This window comes from Heteronotia binoei, chromosome 15 (assembly GCF_032191835.1).
Source record: "Heteronotia binoei isolate CCM8104 ecotype False Entrance Well chromosome 15, APGP_CSIRO_Hbin_v1, whole genome shotgun sequence".
Classification (NCBI taxonomy): Eukaryota; Metazoa; Chordata; class Lepidosauria; order Squamata; family Gekkonidae; genus Heteronotia; species Heteronotia binoei.
The window spans coordinates 43,982,728-44,006,490 of record NC_083237.1 but is presented as its reverse complement, the minus strand read 5'-3'; the positions used below and the strand labels follow the sequence as shown (position 1 = coordinate 44,006,490).

At 46.2% G+C, this 23,763-nt stretch overlaps 1 protein-coding gene across 1 annotated transcript; it reads left to right on the top strand.

Moving 5' to 3' along the window:
- The first annotated feature begins 3,566 nt into the window (after positions 1-3,566).
- CLEC11A (C-type lectin domain containing 11A) lies at positions 3,567-22,942 on the top strand. The gene is made up of 4 exons (XM_060255684.1): positions 3,567-3,726; positions 11,662-11,866; positions 19,476-19,667; positions 22,490-22,942. Exons 1-4 carry the CDS (start codon positions 3,613-3,615, stop codon positions 22,888-22,890), a joined length of 912 nt encoding a protein of 303 aa, XP_060111667.1. The 5' UTR covers positions 3,567-3,612; the 3' UTR covers positions 22,891-22,942.
- Positions 22,943-23,763: the final 821 nt, after the last annotated feature.

Sequence of the window (23,763 nt, the reverse complement as noted above, 5' to 3'; positions counted from 1 at the left end):
TGCCGCGATCACATGAGGTTGTAAGATACACATTCTGAGACAGTGTATAGTAAGTGGTCTGAACACACACACACAAAAAGGACCTTTCCAGTTCAATCATAAGGAGTGTTAATAATAATTAAGTGCCATCAAGTTGCAACAGGCTTACGACGATCCCTTGTGGGGTTTTCACAGCAAGAGATGAACAGAGGTGTTTGGCATTGCCTGTCTCTACAGAGCGACCCTGGAACTATGGCCGACCCTGCTTATAGGGTTGCCAATGCAGGGATGGAAAATATCTGCAGATTGATGGAGTGGGGGAGATGGATCTTGGAGAGGGGAGGGTCTTCACTGGGATATAAGGCCATAGCAGCCACCTTCCAAAGCAGCCATTTTCTCCAGATAAACCGATCTCTGTTGTAATCCCAGGAGATCTCCAGCTACCACCTGGAGGTTGGCAGCCCTACCTGCTTAGCTTTCAAGCTCTACAGGCTCAGGCTGTGGGCCAGGGGTTGTTTTGTAGAAAAATAGGTGGTGGAGCTTATCCAGGGCTTGTTATGCAGCTGCACATACTAATCAATGGGCAAGGAGGTGGAACGATCAGAAAGGTTCAGGAGCTGTGCTCCTGTGAGCTCCCACTGAATCTGAGGCTTGCTGTGGGCTATTCTGGCTGCTGAGCAGTCATGTTCTCTTAAATCCACTCAAGTCAATGGATTTGGAAAGGCATAACTCTGCTTAGGACTGCACAATTGCACGTGTAGTGTATTTATCATCTATGTCATCTTCAAGACAGCAAGACACAGGCTCCTCCCCACCTTTTACGCACAGAGATTTGGATCTTTGGCAGGCATACCTAACATTTCAGAACACAATATTGTACATGACAATAACCACTTAAGGACTAACTACATGTGGGTTGGTACACCTATGACTGGATCTCCCGATGTGCGTAGCTGCCATTTTCAGCCACGTGGTGTGTGTGTGTTGGGGGTGTATAGATTGGGGCTAGGCTGCCTGGGAGGTGGGAGTCTCCTGCCATTTTCCTCTGTTGATGCTAAAAAGAGGCCCTGGTGGGGGCTGTTCTGTATCAGGGAAACTGTGCATTGGGATTAAATCCTTCTTTGCCACAGTCTTGGCTGCGAAATTATACATCAGGGATACACAGTACATCTCTTAGTTGTTGCCAGGTCCCCCTTGGCCATCAGTTGGTGGGGGGGGGGGGAGGGTTGCCAGCTACAGGTTGAGAAACTCCTGGAGATTTGAGGGTGAAGCCTGGGAAGGACAGGACCCCAGTGGGCTGCAATGCCATAGGTTCCACCCTCCAAAGCATCCTTTTTCTCCAGGGGAACTGAACTCTGGAGTCTGGAGATGAGCTGTAATTCCAGGGGATCCCCCAGGTCCCACCTGGAGGCTGGCATCCCTAGGTGGCTGTCTCTCTTACCCGTTCTGACAATATGTAGGAGATTTGTTTATTTGTTTCATTCGGGGCTGTTAGCAGGAATACACATAAGAACATAAGAGAAGCCATGTTGGATCAGGCCAATGGCCCATCCAGTCCAACACTCTGTGTCACACAGTGGCAAAAAATTTTATATATACACACACACTGTGGCTAATAGCCACTAATGGACCTGTGCTCCATATTTTTATCTAAACCTCTCTTGAAGGTGGCTATGCTTGTGGCCGCCACCACCTCCTGTGGCAGTGAATTCCACATGTTAATCACCCTTTGGGTGAAGAAGTACTTCCTTTTATCCGTTTTAACCTGCCTGCTCAGCAATTTCATCGAATGCCCACGAGTTCTTGTATTGTGAGAAAGGGAGAAAAGTACCTCTTTCTCTACTTTCTCCATCCCATGCATTATCTTGTAAACCTCTATCATGTCACCCCGCAGTCGACGTTTCTCCAAGCTAAAGAGTCCCAAGCATTTCAACCTTTCTTCATAGGGAAAGTGCTCCAGCCCTTTAATCATTCTAGTTGCCCTTCTCTGGACTTTCTCCAATGCTATAATATCCTTTTTGAGGTGCGGCGACCAGAACTGCACACAGGAATACAGTTCTGGCTGGCTTGGCATCAGGGGTGTGGTCTAACATGCAAATGAGTTTTATTTATACCTCTCCTTTCTCCTCAATGGAGATCCAAAGTGGATGCTGTTGTTCTCTGAAGCTAAGAGAAAGTGATAGGCCTAAGGTCACCCAGCAAGCTTCCAGGGCAGAAAGGAGATTTGAAACAGGGTCTCCCAGATCCTAGTCTGATGCTTCAACTACGACACCACAGTTATCCAGGTACACATTACACCTTGAAATACAGGGGGGTTTTGTAGCAGGAACTCCTTTGCATATTAGGCCACACCCCCTGATGTAGCCAATTCTCCAAGAGCTTACAGGGCTGTTAGTACAGGACCTACTGTAAGCTCTTGGAGGATCAGGGGTGTGTGGCCTAACATGCAAATGAGTTCCTGCTATAAAAAAACCCTTGTTGAAATATATGATTCCATAAACAGAGGCTAGATGGCCATCTGACAGCAATGAAGATCCTGTGAATTTAGGGGGAGTTGTTTGTGAGTCTCCTGCATTGTTCAGGGGGGTTGAACTAGATGACCCTAGAGGTCCCTTCCAACTCTATGATTCTATGCGCAAAGGATGAGTCCCACTAAGGGCCTCCAAATTACAACTTGGGGATAGCAAACACACTGTGGCAGCTCATGCATATACTGCATGTGATGTATCTAGATATGTGATGTATCTAGATCCATTAGTGAATGAAAAGGAATCTTGTTGGATCAGACCCAGAGACTATCCAGTCCAGCACCCAGCATCCAACAGTTACCCAGTCACAAAGATAATGCTTCTCAAGGCAGAGTTTATACAGAGAGTCTATGCAAACAACATGCCCAAAGGTTATATGTTCAGAGACAAACACACAGAACAGGTTTGATTTGTTACCAGGAAGAGCAAACACGCGCATTGTTCTGTGACAAGAGACACACACACCCAGTGCACACCAGCGGCATTGTACTCAGTGGCAGGAACACACAGCTACACCCACATGCTTGGGATGGATGGCAGGACTGGGCCTCCTCCCACCCCCAGCACAGAGCGCATTTACAACCTTTCCCAGGGCAGGGTGACTGTCAGAGCAACCGATAGCATCCGCCTATCGACCCTATGCTAATTTGTTTGCAAATTTAAAGGCTGCCTTTATCTTTCATAACAGGCGGGTTTAATTAAATATAAATATAACCATCTAGGTTATTTTATTTAATAAATGGAAGTGATTTTTTTTTAAAACAAAAGAAAAACTCAGCTGGGCAAAACAACTGTAATGAAAAACCCGCACCAGATGAAAACTGGCAAGGTGACAACCCCACAGGCAGTCACAATTCAGTCTGGGTGAGGCCTTGGCCGGCCCATGTTCTCACATCTGGATTGGATTAAACATTCCAGCTTCTGGCTGGCTGGAGTCCTGTTCCTCCCCCGCATTTCTGCCCCAACATCGTCTAAGTGGGCAGACGGCAGTAAGTTTTAAAGGAGAGACACAGTGTGTTCTGGTGCAGATAGGGAAAATCCTGGGAAATTAATACACTTCCTCACTCATTTGTACGCCAGATCCAGAAGGAAAGGGGGATATAACATGGAATTTTGGGTAATGTTGCAGCTTCTGCTCTTGGGGGTGCTTCTGAGGACAGCTCAGGGACAGAGGGACGAGCTCAGTTCTGAAGAGGAAAGAAAAGCTCTGATGCTCAAGGTGAGAGAATCTTCTTTTCCCTTAGAATGTGGGCACAGCACGATTGTCTGGGTGGTGTAGACTGCTGACTGGGACAGCTCAGTTCCTGGGGTGTATCACCTCATACAAAACATGCAAGCATGCTCCAGAATCCTTTGAAACACTTCTGGGGCTAAGGGGTTGCCCGTGCTTTGCTCGCATGGAGAACCATGATGATAAAAGAATCGCAAATCCTGAAACAAACCTTCTTAAAGGACTTTCTTCTCTGCCTGTGATGTCTAGGAAATGTATGCAGTCACTTTATATAACAGGCTAGCCTCGTTGGCCAATGGTCATTCACCACTCAGCCTGGCAAACAACAACAAAAATCAAAGTCCTGGTTCCTATTTAAACTCTCTTCCCTGCCAGGAAAGACTAGGAATTCCAGATTTTGCACTACGACTCCCAAGATCCAGCTATTGCCAGCCTCCAAAGAACCAAAGGGTTGTGACTTCCAGTTGTAACCCTTAAGGCTGGTTAATTCATCCAGAAAACCCAAGTGCTCCAATGGCATTCACTCTGTTCTAACATAATCAGAGCCCTGTCTGCTCAACACATGAAAAAATCTAGGTGTGTTGGCTTTCAGCTGGCCCTTGCTCTGCTTTGCTTCTTTCCCTTCCTAAATAGTTCAAGAGTTCCAGCTTCCTATCAGCAGAACTCAACAGTCCTAGCTCACAGCCCCACTAACCTCCATCCGCCCCCCCAGCAAAAACAATCCTGGCTTGATCCATAATCTAGCAGACTGCAGGGGAAACGAGGAGACTGACACAGCCCCAGTTTATTTATTAAAATATTTGTAAAATTGCCTTCCTGCCAAACTAGTTAAGGTCCAAATGTTTACAGTGTTCATTCCGTGGATCTAGGACTTCAGTCTACTGTGGTTTTCCCATGGGGAAAAAAGTGGGCAATTACCCTTAAATTATGAAAGGATTTGAGGTTGGGGAGAGAAAATTAGTCTAAATGCTGGGGTAAAGAAGACTTCTGGGAAGTGCTTCTTTGTTAACTGCATAGGAATTTAATATATATATATATATATTTAGTGTGTTTGTTCGCTGACACCTAGTCCCTGAAAGGTCCAGTGTGAACTGAATTATCTTCCAGCTCTCACATTTCTACCCTGCTCTTCTTCCAAGCATAGGGTTGCCAGGTCTGTGTTGGAAAATACCTGGTGACTTTGGGGATGGATCCTGGAGAAGGTGGGGTGAGGGGAGGGGCCTTAGCATGGCCATAGAGTCCACCCTTCAAAGCAGCCATTTTCTCCAAGGGAGCTGGTCTCTGCCAGCTGAAGATCAGCTGTAAAAGCAGGAGATCTCCAGGCCCCACCTGGAGGCTGGCAAACCTACTTGTGGAGGTGGAGCAAAAAAAGGCAACAGCTCCAGATGTCTCCAGATGCATTTGCAATCACACTTACATGCACTCATGCCTAGACACCCCTCCCCCCAAGTAAGTTTCATCCATCAGGACAGTTTCACTGAATCTTTAAAGTAATCATCTTCTGAGCCTGTGTGCAACTGCAGCTACTGACTTTGGCTGCATGCTCTGATGAATGCTGACTGCGCAGGAATTAAAACATGCAACAGGAATTTCATGGCCGGGGTGATCAACTCAAAATAAAAATAAATTTTACGAGCAAAGGAAGCCCATCATTATTGAGGCATCACATGTCCCAGTCCTTGAGTACCACTTAAAGTTACAGCAAATTGTGTGTGTGTTAAGTTGCACAAAGTTGCTTCCAACTCATGGCAACCCTATGAATTAACATTCTCCAAAACATCCTATCGTTAGCAACCATTCTCAGGTCTTGCAGACTGTGACTTTTTTTTTAATTGAGTCAATGCATCTCATTTTGAGTCTTCCTCTTTTCTTGCTGCCTTCAACTTTTCCTAGCATTCTTGTCTTTTCCAGTGACTTGTCTTCTCATAACGTGACCAAAGTATGACAGCTTCAGTTTAGCCATTTTAGCTTCTAGGGAGAGTTCAGGCTTGATTTGGTCTAGGGTCCATTCATATGTCTTTTTGGTGATCCATGGTATCCATAAAACTCTCCTCCAACACCACATTTCAAAGGAGTCCACTTTCTCCTTGTCAGCTTTCTTCATTGTCCAATTTTCACACTCATACATAGTAAGGAGGAATACTATGGCATGAATTAACTTAGAGCTTTGTCACAAGTGACACATCCTTACATGAGAGCCAGTTTGGTGCAGTGGTTAAGTGCACGGACTCTTATCTGTTAGAACCAGGTTTGATTCCCCACACATAAGAGCATAAGAGAAGCCATGTTGGATCAGGCCAATGGCCCATCCAGACCAATACCCTGTGTCACACAGTGGCCAAAAAACCCAGGTGCCATCAGGAGGTCCATCAGTGGGGGTCCATTAGCGGGGCCACTTCTGCACTTGCAGCTGCTGGAATGGCCTTGGGTCAGCCATAGCTCTTGCAGTTGTCCTTGAAAGGGCAGCTGCTGTAAGAGCTCTCTCAGCCCCACCTAACTCACAGGGTGTCTGTTGTGGAGGAGTGGGGAAGGAGGTTGTGACCGCTCTGAGACTCTGAGAATCAGAGTAAAAGGTAGTCAGTCCCCTGTGCAAGCACCAGTCATTTTCGACTCTGGGGTGATGTTGCTTTCACAATGTTTTCACGGCAGACTTTTTATGGGGTGGTTTGCCATTGCCTTCCCCAGTCATCTACACTTTCCCCCAGCAAACTGGGTACCCATTTTACTGACCTCGGAAGGATGGAAGGCTGAGTCAACCTGGAGCCAGCTACCTGAACCAGCTTCCGCTGGGATCAAACTCAGGTCGTGAGCAGAGGGCTCTGACTGCAGTACTGCAGCTTTACCACTCTGTGCCACAGGGCATCCAATATCATCATCATCTTCTTCCTCCTCCTCCTCTTCTTCTTCCTTCAAGGCTGCTCTCTTCAGTCTCCTTCTGATTTCTTGGGTGCAGTCTCCATTTGGATAGATGATGAAGCCGAGGATCAAAAGAACAATTTCAATTTCTTCACCATCAGCCTTAAAGCTGTTCAATTGTCTTCTTGATGTTCAGCTATAATCCTCTTTCGGCACTTTGCTTTGACCTTCAGCAGAAAGTTACCAAAGTCTACACCCTCCTTGCTTCTGGATCAGAACCCCCCACCCTGCAACTTCTCTCAGACCACTCCTAAAATACAGCCACCTAGTGGTGCAGGTCTACATGAGGTGTATGACACAATCCATAGGTCACAAACTGTAGGTTTGCCAGGAATGTGATAATACCTTTGTTTTTACAGTCCACAGACAGCCAAACATGCTGTGACTCATGAAAGCTCATATCAAAATAAATGTTGGTAGTCCTTAAGGTGCAATAAGACTTTTGCTTTATTTCGGCAGCAAACCCCAGAAAGTTTGCTGAGCACAGGATGGGTAGCCAGTCTAATAAAGGTAGTAGGCTGAATTCAGTTTGGTAGGTCATAGGTTTTGTAGCTGTGTAATGACACACAGCAACCCCAATGACATGGTGGAGCTAAGACAAATTAGGAATGACCTAGACAAAGATTCTGCTGCTTAATCAAATTTCTGTTTATCAAGAAACCAAATAATAGGCACAGATGGGGCTTGTTTTTTGGTAGAAAAAGTCCAGCAGGAACTCATTTGCATATTAGGCCACACCCCTGACATCACCATTGTTTCACACAGGGTTGTTTTTAAAAGAAAAGGCCCAGCAGGAATTCATTTGCATGTTAGGCCACACACCCCTGGTGCCACGCAAGCCGGAACTGCGTTCCTGAACATTCCTGCTCAACACAAAGCCCTGGGCAGAGAATGAGGCATAGGACTCAAGGATATGCAAAATGCTTGCAATGGGTGATTGAGAGCCAGCGTGAGAGTGGTTAGACAGCTAGATTAGGATCTAGGGTTGGAGCCATTTTCTCCAGGCAAATTGATCTCTATTGGCTGGAGATCAGTTGTAACGGTGGGATATTTCCAGGTTTGCAAATTTGGCAGAACCAGATTTGACTTCCCACTCTGCCATGGTGGCATACTGAGTTCCTCTTTCTCAGCCTAACCTACCCTGCAGAGTTTTTGTGAGAATAAGATGGAGAAGGAAGGAACAGTGCTGGAAGCCTCTCTGGGGTTCCTACTAGGGAGAAAAATGGGATACAAATAAAAGAAAATGAATGGAAGGGGGGCAAGAACAGGAGATGGCCAAGACTTGGCCAAGAACAGAAGGTGCTAAGGCAATCACAAAATTTTGTTACTGCTCTAAGAGTGTTCTGTTGTTGTTTTTTTAAAAAATATAAGTCAAATAGGATTCAGAAATCCAGGTTTTGTTTCACGCCATATTTGTGAGAACACAGCATCACTGGCTTCTGGTCAACTGGCAACTGAGCGCAAGACAAAAGCTTGTTCAAATCAAAACATGCCTTTAAAATTGAAAGAACGCAAACACCATGTGTTTTTGACTTCCTAGCCTTGGTGGTTTCAGCCAGTCTCTATAACTCTTCCTTGGATGCCTGGAGGTCTATTAAATATGAATTGCAAATACACAAAAACTGATCTGAATTCCTTATCTAAGCAGAAAGAGATGGTAGCAGTCAGAATACAATTGCTAGAGCTTTGGGGAGGGCTTATTCAAGTCCCTCTTCAGCTTATTGGGTATCTCTCCTGCCTAATCTTTCTTACAGGATTGTATTTGTGTGTGTATGTGGGGTGGTGTGTTATTAAAGCAAACAAGGGTGGAAAGATCATTTTATGACATCATGTTTTCTGCACAGAATTGTGCCAAGAGGTGCTGAGGCTTATGCCATACAGCAACTGGGATTCAGATGAATGCTGCCCAGCACCAAGGGAACACCCTCCCCATGCTTCTCTGGCCATGTAGTTGAGCAGCTGCCTTCTGCAAACTCCTTTCATCAGATGACTCAACATCCATCTCCTATATGACCCTAAGTTCTTTTGGAAGCAGGGTGGGATCCAATGGGGCCAATTCAAAGATATCTATCAGAAATGTGTCTCTCTCTCTGTGTAGGCTGTTGGGTTTCGTGGCTCTGTCATCAGGCAGACAGGAAATTCATTTAGCTAAGAAAGAACCTTTGAAGCAGTTGGCACACACAGTGATATCGTCAGCGACTTCATGGAAGAAAGGCCATTGGATATGACTGCATGGATGCTCAAGCTGGAGGCAATGTGTTTGGGGCTGTCACCTTTTCAGTGGAACCCTGGCAATATAAATACCAGATAGTGGGGGGCTGCTCACAGCACAATGTACAAACCAGAGTTTATACACATGCACACACACACACACTTCTATTTTTTTCTACTGGGAAACAAAAGAGCTTTGGGGACAGGTGGGACTAATCTTTGGACAACAGCACAAGAGGAAAGGTAACACATCTTTCGCCTAAGTATCTATTGGTGGATTTGGCCAATTAGAGAGCCAGTTTGGTGTAGTGGTGGACTCTAATCTGGAGAACCAGGTTTGATTTCCAAACCCTACTCCTCCACATGCAGCAGCTGGGTGACCTTGGGCCAGTCACAGTTCTCTCAGAGCCGTTCTCTCAAGAGCCATTCTCTCAAGAGCTCTCTCAGCCCTATATACCTTGCAGGGTGTCTGTTGTGAGGATAGGAAGAGCAGGAGATTGTAAACTGCTCTGAGTCTCTGAGTGAAGGAGAGGGTATAAATCAGGGGTGACCAACATAAGAGCCACACAGAATAAATGTCAGATGTTTGAGAGCCGCAAGACATGAACATCAGTTGTTTGAGAGCCACAAGACAAAGAAGGGAGGGAAGCAAACAGATGGGGGGGGGAGGGGAAAGAAAGATGGAAAGAAAGCAACTTTAACTTTAAATGCATTCTCCAAGCCACTGTCTGACTTGGCTTGGAAAAATTATTTAAAGAGAGAAATGCCTTTTCTGAGCCAGCCAGTGCGGTGGTGGGAACTTTGAGAGCAGCACAATATGTGTGAAAGAGCCACATGTGGCTCCCGAGCCACAGTTTGACCACCCCTGGTATAAATCCAATCTTCTCTTCCTTCCTCCTCCTCCAGGGAAATCTTTTGGTGGGCCACTACTGGTGGCCAAGTCTGAACCGAGAGGGCCCTGCAGTGCTGGCTAGTAGCCAGGGGTCACTCTACCTGGCCTGCCTCTGGGCCATTCTGACTTCCCAGTCTGCCCCCGTTGGTATCCTGATGCAATCCCCTCCTAAGCAGCTACTATAAATAGAGTTTTACAAAGATGACAGAGCCAGTTGTATGTGGTTGAGCCCCCATCCCCACCAGCCATGTAGTTAGCGGCATTTAAATCATGCAGGAGGCTGGTGACTGCTCCTGTCATCCCTCCAGTGTGATTTAGAGCCCACCAATCAGCTGATTTGTGGGTCCTATAAATGGCATGGGAGTGGCAGTGGCTGCTCCTGGGTGCCCCTCCTGCGCAATTGAAATCATGCAGGAGGAGGCAGAACCGGAATGAGGGGTGAGGGCCCCCCAAAACTGTCAGGGGGCCAGGCCCCTTGGGCCCCGTTACCGACCCACTAAGAAGCCTCCTCACTGTACATACATGTGTGCAGGGGTCGTTTTGAAGAAAAATAGGTGGCGGAGCTCATTAGCATAACTCATCAGTATATACCCCCGAGTCAAAAGCAACCCAATGCAAGAAAGGAGAGCCCCAGATGAGCAAGGCCTGCTTGGGCTGGCTAGAGATCCAGCCAGCCCAAGCAGGCCTTGCTCGCCTAGGGCTCTCCTGGGCCGCCCCCCTCCAGGCAAAAGGCCAGCAAGCCACCCACCACTTGAAATCACATAAGAAGTGGAGAAAGGATGGCATGGGCTTCTCCAGGGGTTAATGAGGGCTGCTGGGGGTGTGGCAAAGCTCCTGGTGGCTGGCTGGTTGCCTCCTCTCCTAATCCAGGGATTGTTATGCAGCTGCACCTACTATTTGGCCAATTAGAGAGCCAGTTTGGTGTAGTGGTGGACTCTAATCTGGAGAACCAGGTTTGATTTCCAAACCCTACTCCTCCACATGCAGCAGGACAAGGTAGGTGGGGAGGAAGAAGGGGAACCTTCAGAAAGGTTCAGGAGCTGTGCTCCTGTGAGCTCCTGCTGAATCTGAGGCCTGAATGTGTGTGTATATTCCCAGGACTGAATTCAGGCTGACTGATGCCCTAAACACCGTCCAACAAGGGTGTCCTTTGGCCCTTACATTGCTTTATATCCCATCCTCCCCCAACAGACTCAGGGCGGCTAACAACAGTTTAAAAACATTAGCAGTTTACAAACATATTAAAATTAGATCTATAAAAACATTTCCATATATATTATATTTAACAAATAACTTTACACACATTACTCACATAACATAAAATTGAGGATGGAGACCGCGGGATACAAACTTATATAGTTTAAATACATTCCCTTCGTTTCTATCATGACCCTATATATATATATATATTTAAAAATATGTATTTAACACTTAATAGCAGTATGCAATATAAGCAAAAAACCCTGTGTTGTGCCTCCCTTCCCTTGGTACCCTAATCATGTGCCTGTTTTGTTTAATGGATAATTCAGGGCTGCATAGTCTGCTACTCCCCACCCCCCAGGAGGAAGTAAAACCCAGCTATTCCTTGCCCCTTTCAGCTGCAAAGAGCACGAATCTGTCATGCTCCCTCCATGCATCTTTCCATGGGAAATTGCTCTAGATGCCGTTGTGACATCAGACTTATCTCCCATCCCCAGTGGGAGTGTATACTGCCGAAGCATCTCTGGTCAGCAGTGGGCTCTCTGCCCAGTTGTAGCCTCGGCACTGGTCCCACTGTGCCAGTCCCTGATGTCGGCCCTGCTTTTGAGCCTCGTTTAGTTTGGCTCTCTCAGACACAGCGGCCACATGCTCCACTATGCCTGCAGAAGTGCAGCCGTCTCTAATCCTTTTTGTACTTCACCTAGCATCTGCAAGAGGTCCTGGAGCTGTCGGAACTTGAAGCGACTGAGGAGGAGCCCCTGCAGGAGGTGACCCTGACGGAGGTGGGAGGCTCGGATGGCAAGGAGATCTTTGAAGAAGAGCTGGAGGAACAGCTTCCCCACCCCACTGTTCTGACCCTGATGACAACACCCCCAGCTCAGGAGGAGGAAGACGGCTTCACCTATGTGTGTGAGTAAAGTGAAAGGGCCAGGTTGGCTTTTTGTGGAAGGGCACCCTTCGTTGCGAAAGCAGTGTTTTTTCCGAGCATCATAACCAGGCCTTGAATTCAGCAGGAGCTCACAGGAATGCAGCTTTCTGACGACCCCCTCCTCCTTCCTACCTACCTTGTCCATTGAATAGTAGATGCAGCTGCATAACAATCCCTGGATGAGGAGAGCTGCCAGCCAGCCACCAGGAGCTTTGCCATGCTCCCAGCAGCCCTCATTAACCCATGGAGAAGCTCGCACCACCCTTTCTCCATTTCTTATGTGATTTTGGGTGGTGAGTGGCTTGCTGGCCTTCTGACTGGGGGGGTGGGGAACGGCCAAGGAGAGCCCCAGGTGAGCAAGGTCTGCTTGGGCTGGCTGGTGGGCTCTCCCTTCTTGTGTCAGGTTGTTTTGGGCTGGTGGGGGGACAGCATATGCTAATGAGTTATGCCAATGAGCTCTACCACCTATTTTTCTACAAAACCACCTATTTTTCTACAAAACTACATAGCCCTCCTCCTGAGCATATAACAAAGCATCATCTCAAACTTTGCAGCTCCACAGAAATCCAAATACTTTTATGAGGCAGATAGTGTGCAAGCCCTTGAGTTTTTCCTGGTGTGCCTTTATCAGTCATGCATGTGGTCTGAAAACTGCTCTTGTGCCCTCCCTCCAAGAAGCTAAATGTTCAGTTTTCTCCAGCCTTGCCTTCTACGTTATCCTACACTCTGAAACGATAACGCTTCTGCTCCTCTTTGAATCCTTCCTCCTTTGTCCTCAGGCGCAGAAGCCAATTACATCTTACTCAAATCAATTCCTAGCATGAATCCTGATTTCTTTGGTCTTGGCGGAGAAGCGGCAATAACCCACCCATCAGTGACTTCATCTTTATAACAATCTCTGCTTTTGCCTGCCACTGTTCTTGCACTTTACTGCGCTGCCAAGAAATGCTCTTACCTCGAGAGTTCAAATTTTCACACTGTTAATCCAGATTTCAGGAACTAGTGTAACGGCAAACTGTCAATTCAAGCATCACAGAGAACCCTGCAATTAAAAAAACAACAACCCAGAAAGTATTGGACAGCTGGATCAGGACCAAACCCATCTAATTCAGTCTCCTGTTTTCAGCCAGCCAAATGACAGTGTTTCTCCTGTATTTTGTTCCCATTAATATCTGGTGTTCAGAGGTATACTCTTTTGTACAAGGAGGTTCAGTTTTCTTATTGGCAGCTACAAGCTTAGAAATTTATCTGTAGGGAGGGACACTAAGGCTGCAAGATGTCCCTTGTTCTAGTGAGCATCCTTACTACAGAGTATCACAGCTCCATAAAGCATAACCGGACTCTGTTTCTTTGGGCATGCTATCAAGACTGTCCACAAGCAACAGATTGTGAAACAGACTCCGATCAATGCCTGCTTTGAAATAAGCAGAGGGATCTAATGATTGGCAGCAATAGACAGCGTAACCTTAAACAACCTGCCAAGTCCTTTGAAGTTAATGGCTTATGAAGGATATATAACTCTCTTTAGGTTCACACTGCAAGAGTAATACGTGCTTCATTTCAAGGTCATAGAGGGGTATAAGATCCAGGGTTCATGCCTGGCATCTCCAATTAATAAGAGATCTCTCTGCCTGAAAGCATAATACGGTAGGCAATATTCGGTTTGGTGAACCAAATGGTGAGCTCAAATAAGGCAATTTCAGACATTTAAAGGTATAATGGAATTAGTCACATGGACAATCAAAATAATTCTGTGATGGTACTGTGATACAGCCAAAGGAATGCCGCAATTCCATTATTTTGGGAAGATGGACTGTTTGTCACAATATTCCCACAAACTGCAATGGATGCAGACTGAAAGTGTCTACAGCTGTGGTGTTGGCACCAATTGTGTGTTGCACACTGTTCAGTTCTTGCTCTATCAAAGGGTTTATGGGATAGCCCATAACCAACCACGTTAGGCTTAGAAATCTGATGCAGGCCTCTCGAAATCTCTCATCCCTGATATTGCCATAAAGATTCTTCCTCCCACCCCACTCCTCAGCATAAAACAGACATCAGGGAGAAATGAGGGGAGATGCTCTGTTAAATTGTTGGTGAATTGTGCCAGTGAATACTACATAGATTTAGATGATGGAAGACAAGTTGTCTAAGGGAGAAAAAGGGAAAATCAAAACTGGAGCTTGCGTGTATGCACATGGGAAATCATACGTCATGCATTAGACTTGCTTTCAAAGTCAGTTATTCCCCTTTTCACACACATAAAATCTTTAAAATTTAGGTTTATATGAGGGATGGAAATTTGATCATATGAAGTGTGACTGAAGCTAAAATTAAAGAGTATTGATCAGTCTTAAGTTAGCAGGCAATCAAGAAGAACCCGTGGCTCAGCGATAGAATACCTACTTTGCTTGCAGAAAGTTGCCATTTCAAACCATGGCATCTCCAGCTGAAAGGATCCAATAGGTGATATGAAAGACCTCTGCTTGAGATCCTAGGAAGTAACCACCAAAGCAGGCAATACTGACTTCAGTATACTAAGGGCCTGACTGGGTATAAGGCAGCTTCTTGTGTTCATGAAGGGTTCTTGTTAAACTATGGTGGCCGTATATGAATAAGGCCTCTATGTAGCATTTGACTGCCATCAGGGCTTTTTTTGAGCAGGAATGTACAGGAACGCAGTTCCGGGTGGCTTGGTGTCAGGGGGTGTGGCCTAATATGCAAATGATTCCTGCTGGACTTTTTCTAGAAAAAAGTCCTATGCAAAACAGTGGTAACATCAGGAGGTGTAGCCTAATATGCAAATGAGTTCCTGAGATTCTGCCATTATCTCAATTATGCTAGCAAGGGCAGCAAGATATCCCTGCAAGGCAGCATGATTCCCCACATCGTAGGTGGGAAACCAAGGTGGGTTGTTTAGGGCAGGGGTACCCAATCCCTGGGCCATGGACCAGTACCGGTCCGTGGCCTGTTAGCAACTGGGCCGTGAGTTTTATAATTATTTCATTATATATTACAATGTAATAACAGAAATAAAGTACACAATTGTATCATCCCAAAACCATCTAAGCTGAGTTTGTGTGAGCTAGCTCACCATTTTTTACCCTCTGGCTCACACATTTTTGTTTTAGCTTAGGAAAAATGGCCCCAGAGCAAACTAATTTATGCAGTAGTGTACAACTTTAATGCCAGTAGCTCATAAAGTAGAATTTTTGCTCACAAGATTCCAGTTAGAGAGAGCACTGCCCAAAACCATCCCCCACTCCCTGGTCCGGGGAAAAACTGTCGTCCACAAAACTGGTCCCTGCTATAAAAAAAGGTTGGGAACTGCTGAAGTCATGGTAGATGCAAGATTTGATCTATAGCCTGATCATAGTTGTTACATTACTACAGCAGCACTTGCCCTTAAACTTGAAGTGTCTTATGTGCATATGTGTTCTTCTAGGACACAGCATTTCAGTCAAAGAAATCTCTTCAGTCCAGCCACTTTGCTCCTGAAACTGCACTGTGTCTCCTGGATTTCCAGTGGGTGTGTGCAGAGATGGTCTCAAGTTCTGCCCCTGCCACCTCCACTTAAAGGATCTCAGATACAAAAAGAGGCTGGGAAAGACCCCTCTCTCTGCTTGAGGCCTTGAAGAGCTGCTGCTGTTCAGAGTAGACAGTACTGAACTAGAGAGATGAGTGGTCTGACTCCCGTAGAAGACAGCTTCATATGTTCCTGAGGGAGGTAATAAGGAGTGTGTCTGGTTCACACACATGGGAGAAAATGAATGCTGAGTTGGTAAAGCATGACAGGTGCAGGGGGTCACATTTTGGAAGGCTATTTTCAAAACTTTCTATGAAAAACCTACACCAGGGGTGGCCAAACTGTGGCTTGGGAGCCACATGTGGCCCTTTCACATATATTGTGCAGCTCTCAAAGTTCCCACCACCACATTGGCTGGCTTGAAAAAGGCTTTTCTCTTTTTAAATTATTTTTCCAAGCCAAGTCATCCGGCGGCTTGGAGAATGAATTTAAAGTTAAAAGTTGCTTTCTTTCCACCTCTCTGCCCATCTGTTTCCCTCCCTCCCAGCTCTCAAGCATCTGATGTTCATGTCTTGCAACTCTCAAACATCTGACATTTATTCTGTGTGGCTCTTACGTAAAGCAAGTTTGGTCACCCCTGCCTTACACGGACTGCAAAGAGAAAGGGCATACACATCTCCTGGCTATGCTCATTTTAGATTTGCATGGAGTATTTTTTAATGCAAAGGAATATTGTATGCTGGGTTCCACCACATGCAGCTTGAATCGGTGTTCTCCATTCTACCACTTTGGGGTTCTGCCATCTCAATCCCACCTCGTACTCCTGCTTGTGTGAACTGAGTGTTAGTGGGGGATTAAGAATCACAGAGTTGGAAGGGACCTCCAGGATCATCTAGTTCAACCCCCTGCACAATGCAGGAAACTCACAAATCCCTCCCCCTAAATTCACAGGATCTTCATTGCTGTCAGATGGCTATCTAGCCTCTGTTTAAGGAAAGAAAGCATGATTACAAAAAGGAGCAGGGGGGGCAGAAGCAATAGGGGGAGCTCTGGGGGTACTGGGCTTACCATTGGCCCACCCATGACAGGTAATCCCCCCAAGTGGTATATGGCACCACCCTAAAGAAGCTCTCAGTGTGTGTGAAGGGGACCCCTGTACAATCAAAGTAGGTTAAGACATTTACTCCAGATTTATTTTCACATATTAAACTATGCCCTGGTGCTCAAGCAGTGTCCTGAAGACAGCTGAAATTAAATTGAAATAAAATAGTGCAATCTTGTGACTATTACTCTTCCTGGTTTTGGCTCTTTGCGTCTGGTGGGAGGGGAAATGTACCACTGTGGGGGAAGAGCTGCAGCTCTCCTCACCTATGCTGCCCACAAACATCTCCCACACACAAACACCCCCTTCCCTACCCACAACTGCTGGCTGCAGCTGACTACCCTTTTCATCCCATTTCCCCACAGATATTCTGTACTCGTTCTAGGCCAGATCTCGGTGGACAGCCACAGCCACCCTGACTTTACCACAAGTGTCGGATGCATGTGTGTTGGTGCCTTATGCTGACCCATGTCGTCCTTTCAGCCTGAGGCCACCCTCTCTTATCCGGCTCTTTCACAGAGAAATGGACACACACAGAGGCACCCAAACAGGCAGGCACATTCCCTGTGTCACCATTAACTCAACCCCTGAAGCTGATCAGCAGCCTGCAGATTCCAATTTTCACCCTAACTAGGGTACTGTATTTATAAGATGGCTCCCACTAGAAAGATAGGTTTGTAATGACATAAATCTTGATGTATGTAGGGAAGACATCACATTCTTAGCAGCAGAGAACTTGAGAGGAGTTGGCCATAGACAGTCCGGGTCTCTATAGACAAATGCTATCAGATAACTTACATTGAGGGAGACCAGATTTTATGTTTCTGGGAACCACTTAATTTTTAAAAAGCACCAAGAAACTTGGTCCCATATTTTCTTCTGCCATTCAATTGTCTGAGGGTAGTCACAAAGTAGCAGCTTGGGGGGTCGAAGTAGTCATAAAATCCATCTTGGACAAAGTATACGGTGTTTCAGACCAAGTCTGCAGATGATGTTTAGGTGAAGAAACCTTTCCTCTTCTGTTCCCCCAAAACAAACTACTGTGTGTGTGTGTGTGCGTGCATCTCTCTCGGTGTGAAGTGCTGTCAAGTTGATTCCAACATATGGAAACCTCTGCAACATTCTATCAACGGCTTTTCTCAGGTCTCACCAAATTGAGGGCTGTGACTTCCTCGATTAAGTCTATCTCATGTTGCATCTTCCCCTTTTCCTACTGCTTTCAACTCTTCATTGTCTCTTCCAGTGACTCTTATCTTCTCACAATGTGACCAAAGTATGATTAGCTGCAGTTTGGTCATTTTGGTCTTGAGGGAGAGTTCAGGCTTTATTTGATCTAGGACCTGCTAGTAACAAACAACTATCACCTCCCCAAATTGTAACTAGCCATACTGGGGTGGGGGGGTACAGTTACCTTAAGATTTCCCTTAAGGAGGCAACTAGCAGGTTTGATGCAGGGGGAAAGAATCAGTACATGCTTGTTTCCTGTCCAGAGCAAGAGTACATGTATACATGTGTGAAGAATGCAGAGAGGCAGATGGAAAAAAGCACCGGTACTATCATTTCCCATTTTCCCAGAGCAAAGGTGTATATGCATGTGTCTCTTTTAACTCTGGATGAAAGAGGAAAAATTGCAAAGGAAAGGATAAGAAAATGATTACAACAGCACTGGAGCAGGGGTGGAGGGCTACTTTTAATTGTTTGGAGAGTGACTGGTCACTCCCCAGTGCTCTTGTTGGAGGGTTACCAGTCCTCTGCCAGCAACCAGGAGCTTTTGAGGAGAAAGAGCACTGGGCAGGAAAATATTTCTGATGTGATATTACTTCTGGTGATCACCCAGAAGTGATGTCACCATGTCAGCAAGGCTCTAGGAATCCCACCAATATTTATGGTAAAGACCATAGAGACTGAAGGAAAATTCTAGGGCACTGTGGCCATGGCAACTGGAAATGATATTGCCAGTCTCCCATATTTTCTTCTGCCATTCAATTGTCTGAGGGTAATGGAGGGGGTGGGGGGAGCATAATTGGTAAGCCCTGCCTTCCACCAAAATATGAGCCCAATGTAGCTAGCTGAGCTTCTCTATTCTGCTCTCTCTTGCTCCATCCCATGTCTCTTCTGCTCCTGGACATTTTCCTTTCCAACTTCTCTGCCACTTGCAGTGGTTCCCAGAACTGGCTTGAGGATTTATGATGTATAGGGTGATTGCTGGGGAGAATGGACAGGAATGAGCAATTTGCAGAAAGCTAAAGAAGCACCCTAAGTGACCCCCACCCCAGACACACATACAATGGTAGGTTGTAATCAGGGGTCATTTTGTAGAAAAATAGGTGCTGGAGCTCATCCAGGGCTTGTTATGCAACTGCACCTACTATTCAATTAACAAGGTAGGTAGGTGGGGAGGAGGAGGGGGAACCCTCAGAAAGGTTCAGGAGCTGGGCTCCTCTGAGGTCCTGCTGAATGCAAAGTCTGGTTGTAATCATGATGTGCAGACATAAATGCCCTTAGTGCAGTTCCATTTGAGCAAGGTCTTTTGCAACACCAAGTTAAAGCACTAAGTGCCCTGAAAGTGATAGCACAAAACATTGCACAAACATAAACACAAGTGAAAATACAATGAAGTGACTATGTCCAAGCAGCGTTTGCATTTCTGCTAGTGGAAGAAGTCTTGTACAAGCAGGTATATTGCACTGGAATCTAACTCATAGTCTAGAATGTGCAAGGAGAACTCTAAAGATATGATTTTGGAGTTTCACTTTGATATGAACTGATTTGGATTTTAGGAAATGGGACCCAAGTTGCTATAGGTCCCTTAGTGCAGTGTGAATGTCTCCCATGACCCTTGCATCTCTATAGATCTCACACTAGTCTTTGTCCCTTTGCTAACTAGGAGAGCTCAAATCACTCTTCCTCCTGTGCCTCATTAAGAGTCCTCTGCTTTTCTCTTTCTCTACCTGGTAAACAGTCTCCCGTCTGAACAGCCTGGACGCAGCTGTGCACCGCCTCAATGTGCAGTTCTATCACATGGATGTGAAAGTATCCCAGTTCTCCAAAGGCCTAGCTGAACTGAAGGGGGGCTTGGCCGAAGCTCGTGAATCCCTCACTTCCCTGAACGAAATTGCTATCCGCAACCAGAAAGAGCTTGGAAAAATTGATGGTGAGGACAAGGAAGATGGAGTTGGCTCTATCTTCCTGGCAAAGCAGCTATGCACAGATGTGTGGGTGGGTGTGGTATGTGAGCCATCCAGGTCATAAGACTTCCTTCCAGCTGCACTTTATGAGGGACCAGTGTTCAAGAAGGAGTTTTAATTTTATAAATCCTGATTTTAATCAGCAAAGTGGCTACTCATCTGTGGTGACTAGGAATCATTTCCAGGTGACTCTCCCTTCCAGTTTTAAAAAAAAACCAGTTCAAATCACCTCACCCCAGTGTGGTTGCATAGGGTGGTGGGGTAGATTTCTTTGCCACGGTCAATCAAACACAGACACTAATTTCAAATGGCACTAATTTTCCTTAAGTTAGGTTGTTACTCTGGTGAGGACCAGCAATTTAACAAAGGCCATCTTTTGACTGGGGTGGGAGGAGGGAAAGGACAGCAACACCCACTGACTCTGGCCTGGTCTACACACAGGAGAATAAGAGTCCAGTAGCACCTTAAAGACTAGCAAAATTAATGGCAGGGTATGAGCTTTCGGGAGTCACTTCTTCAGTGACTCACAACAGCTCCTCCACTGCCACAAATTTTGTTAGTCTTGAAGGTGCTACTGAACTCTTGCTCTTTTGTGTTGCTGCGGACAGACTTAACAAAACCACCCATTTTGACCTGTCTCCCCAAGAGAATAAGGCAGTGTGAGGCAGTGGTTAGAGAGCTAGCCTAGGGCCTGGAAGGACCGTGGTCAGTCACATTCCCTCTGCCTAATCCACTTCACAAGGTTGTTGTGAGGGAAAATGTATTTGGAATTTATAATCTGCCTTTTCCCCCCAGTGTGGACCCAAAGCTTTCCCTTCCTCCATTTTATCCTCAGAACGACTGCCTTTTTACACAGGCAAACCTTCAAGAACACCATCACTCACCTGCCGTTTGAAGCCTTTTTCATTCTATTCAGGGTTGGCAGGTCCCCCCTGCCCACCAGCAGGGAAGGGGGGGGGGTTGCCAGAGCCAAGCTGAGGAGCTCCTGGAGATTTAAGGATGGAGTCTGGGGGAGGTCAGGGACTTCAGTGGGGTCCAATGTTATACATCCCCCTTCCAAGGTATCCCTTTTTTCCAGGAGAACTGATCTCTGTAGTCTGGAAATGAGCTGTAATTCTAAAGAGTTCCCAGGTTCCATATTGAGGCTGGAAAGGCCATACCACTTCTGACTGCAGGGGAAGAGTGACAAGTTTAATGCCTCTCCGTGTCAAAGTCCCCACCCCCATAAAACAAGGTTAGCACATCAGGGGGGGAAGGCCCAGCTTTTCCCTTTCAAGGAATTATTGATGTTGGAGAATTTTTGAAAAATGTAACCCCTTCCCCCTCCCAGCAGACTGAAGTGGCATATCCCACCTTACTCCCTCAGAGCTCCACCCTCAATCCAACTTCCTTGTTTTGAGGCATGTGTGAATTGGGCCTAGCTGCCAACCTCTAGCTGGACGTGGAGATCTCTTGCCAACTCCAAGCTGGGAAATTCCTGGGGATTTAGGGGTGAAGGTTTCGAAGGGTGGGGTTTGGCGAGGGGAGGGACCCCAGCCAGACTCCATCTTCCAAAGCAGCCATTTTTTCTAATGGAACGGATCTCTGTCATTTGGAAATAACTTGTAAATCCCTGATCTCCAGTCACCCCATGGAGGTTGGCAGCCCTAATTACTGATCTCCAGAGGACAGAGATCAATTCCCTTGGATAAACAGCTACTTTGGAGGGGGGACTCTATGGCATCGCCTTCCTGCTGAGCTTCCCTCCCCACCCGTCTTCTGGAATTTTGCAGTCTATGGTTGGCAATCCTAAATCTGGGCCTTAGCTAGAGGGGTGCACAACAGCAAGAACTTTGCTAGAGCCTCCATTGTTGGGGAGCAGGGAGTTAAAACAGTCCTCTGCAGCAGCTCCTTGGAAATGGGCTGGATCCAGCCGCAAGCTGGATCCTCCTGCTATGGGGGAAGCTTGTTTCTCAGGAGGTCATTTTTATTAAGCGGGGATGATATGAAGGGAGATTCTTCACTAAAATGGAATCGTACAAAGGGGTTTTTTTGGTAAACGGAACAGGGTTGACATTTTAGTGTCTGAAACAAATTAGTTCCCCCACCCCCAATATCGTTTATTGGATGTGTTATACTGTTTTTATTTGATGGTTCTCTGATTTTGTAATCCAGTTGTATTGCACCATTGAATGCATGCAGGATTCTGGTCCTTGCTGCCTAGTCTCATCCTATAATCTGCTTCAGGCCTCAGCGAGAAAAGCGGCCTATAAACGAAGTACATTTTGTGTGGGATGGGGCCATCTTGGAAGAGTCAGAATTTCATATGCTGCTCAGGGCTGAAAGGACAAAAGCAATAAGCTCCTTCCTTCCCAACTGACTCTGCTCTGCATGTCCTTATGCAAGGTTATTAGGCCTGCCTGAAGCCAATTGCAGGCCTGGGGATGGGTTGGGGGGAGAAGGCTTCTTCCTGAGGAACTGAGAACAGCAACTTTAACCATGTTTAAGGAATGCCACAAGACGGCATTATCCAAGCAGGCGATGGAGAGAGCTTATTTTTTCCCCTTTCAACAACTTTTGACATTACAGATTCTACTTGACACATAGTTATATTCTATAGTTACAATGGTTTTAATTATTATCAGTGGGCTTTGCTCAGATTTGTCTTGTTCTGGTTTTTGTGAGCAACTACTGGGAATAAAGGCAGGGTATATAAAATCAAAAGAGAGGGTCTAGGGGGTGGAGGAGGAGGGACCGATTGAAGGTATCACCAAAAGAATTTAAAGGTCATTCATTACACCGTTCCCAGGTTGCTTGAGGGGCCGGCGCACCCAAAGCAAATGCTTCTTGATCTTCAAGCACTTTGAGGTCTACGATGGGGCACAGAAACTATGTGCAGCCCGGGGAGGAAACCTGGCTATGCCAGCCGATGCCACGGAGTTGGCTGTTCTACGCCGATATCTACACGATGCCTTCCAGCCGTACAACTGGCCAGCCTGGGTAGGCATCCATGACCGACGGGCAGAAGGTCTGTGGCTCTTTGAGAGTGGGCAGCGGGTCTCAGTCTTTGACTGGTATCGTGACCACTTGGTGACTCAGCCCAATGGCGGCACCCGCGAGAACTGTGTCACCCTCAGTTCTGACGATGGAAAGTGGTGGGACAATGATTGTGAGCGGCGCATGTATTACATCTGTGAGTATCGTCTCTAGGAGGCATCCACTTACCAAAGTTTAGCCTGATTGGCCTTCCAATTTGAATAGGCTGGGTGCACTGAGGATCCCTGAGGATCTAAAACCCCAGAGAAAGTAGACACCCCCCCCCATTTTACATGTGTGTACACACACCTCTCCCTCCACCCCATAAATCCTGCCTGCTCACATACAAACCTGCTCATGGACTCTGTAGTTTTTCCCGGGAAAAACATCCTTATTTAGTAGACCATGTAAGAACAAATAGTATCCGGCCTCTCTCAAAAAGAAAAGATCCATAGCTTGGAAAGAAATAGCAACTTGGTTCCTGAGTATCTATTTAGAACTGGGCTGTCTAAAGAGGCCCATCACAGAATGGATTCCAGAACTGTAAAAACTCACTTGCTCAAAGCATGGTGACTAGGAATACTAGTTCATACCAGATCTCTCCAGGCATGCCAGTTCAAAGAACAATATTCACTGAGCAAAGGGAAAACATAGTTATCAGACCACAGAAAGTAGAGGTAAGATTACCTAGTATCCAAGTGACAAGATCACGTGCCCTTTTCTAATGATAAAAAAACAGTTGTGAAGATCTCCAGATTTTCAACTTGGAGCTATAGCGCTGAGAAGGCTTTTAAGAATTACTTCACCTCTGTTCTGCACCAGACATTACTGCTGGGAATTGGTTGTGAGGCACAGAAGTGAGGAAAAAACAGCTAAAACACAGATTAAAGGGAAATCTGTTATTATAGCCCCTTTACGCACAGAGTCCCTTTAAACTACTTTCACCTAAACTAGATGGGGAGTGGGGGGGGGGGAGATGAGGTCATTTTGTAGAAAAAGAGGTGCCAGAGCTCATTAGCACAACTCATCTGCATATGCACACCCCTA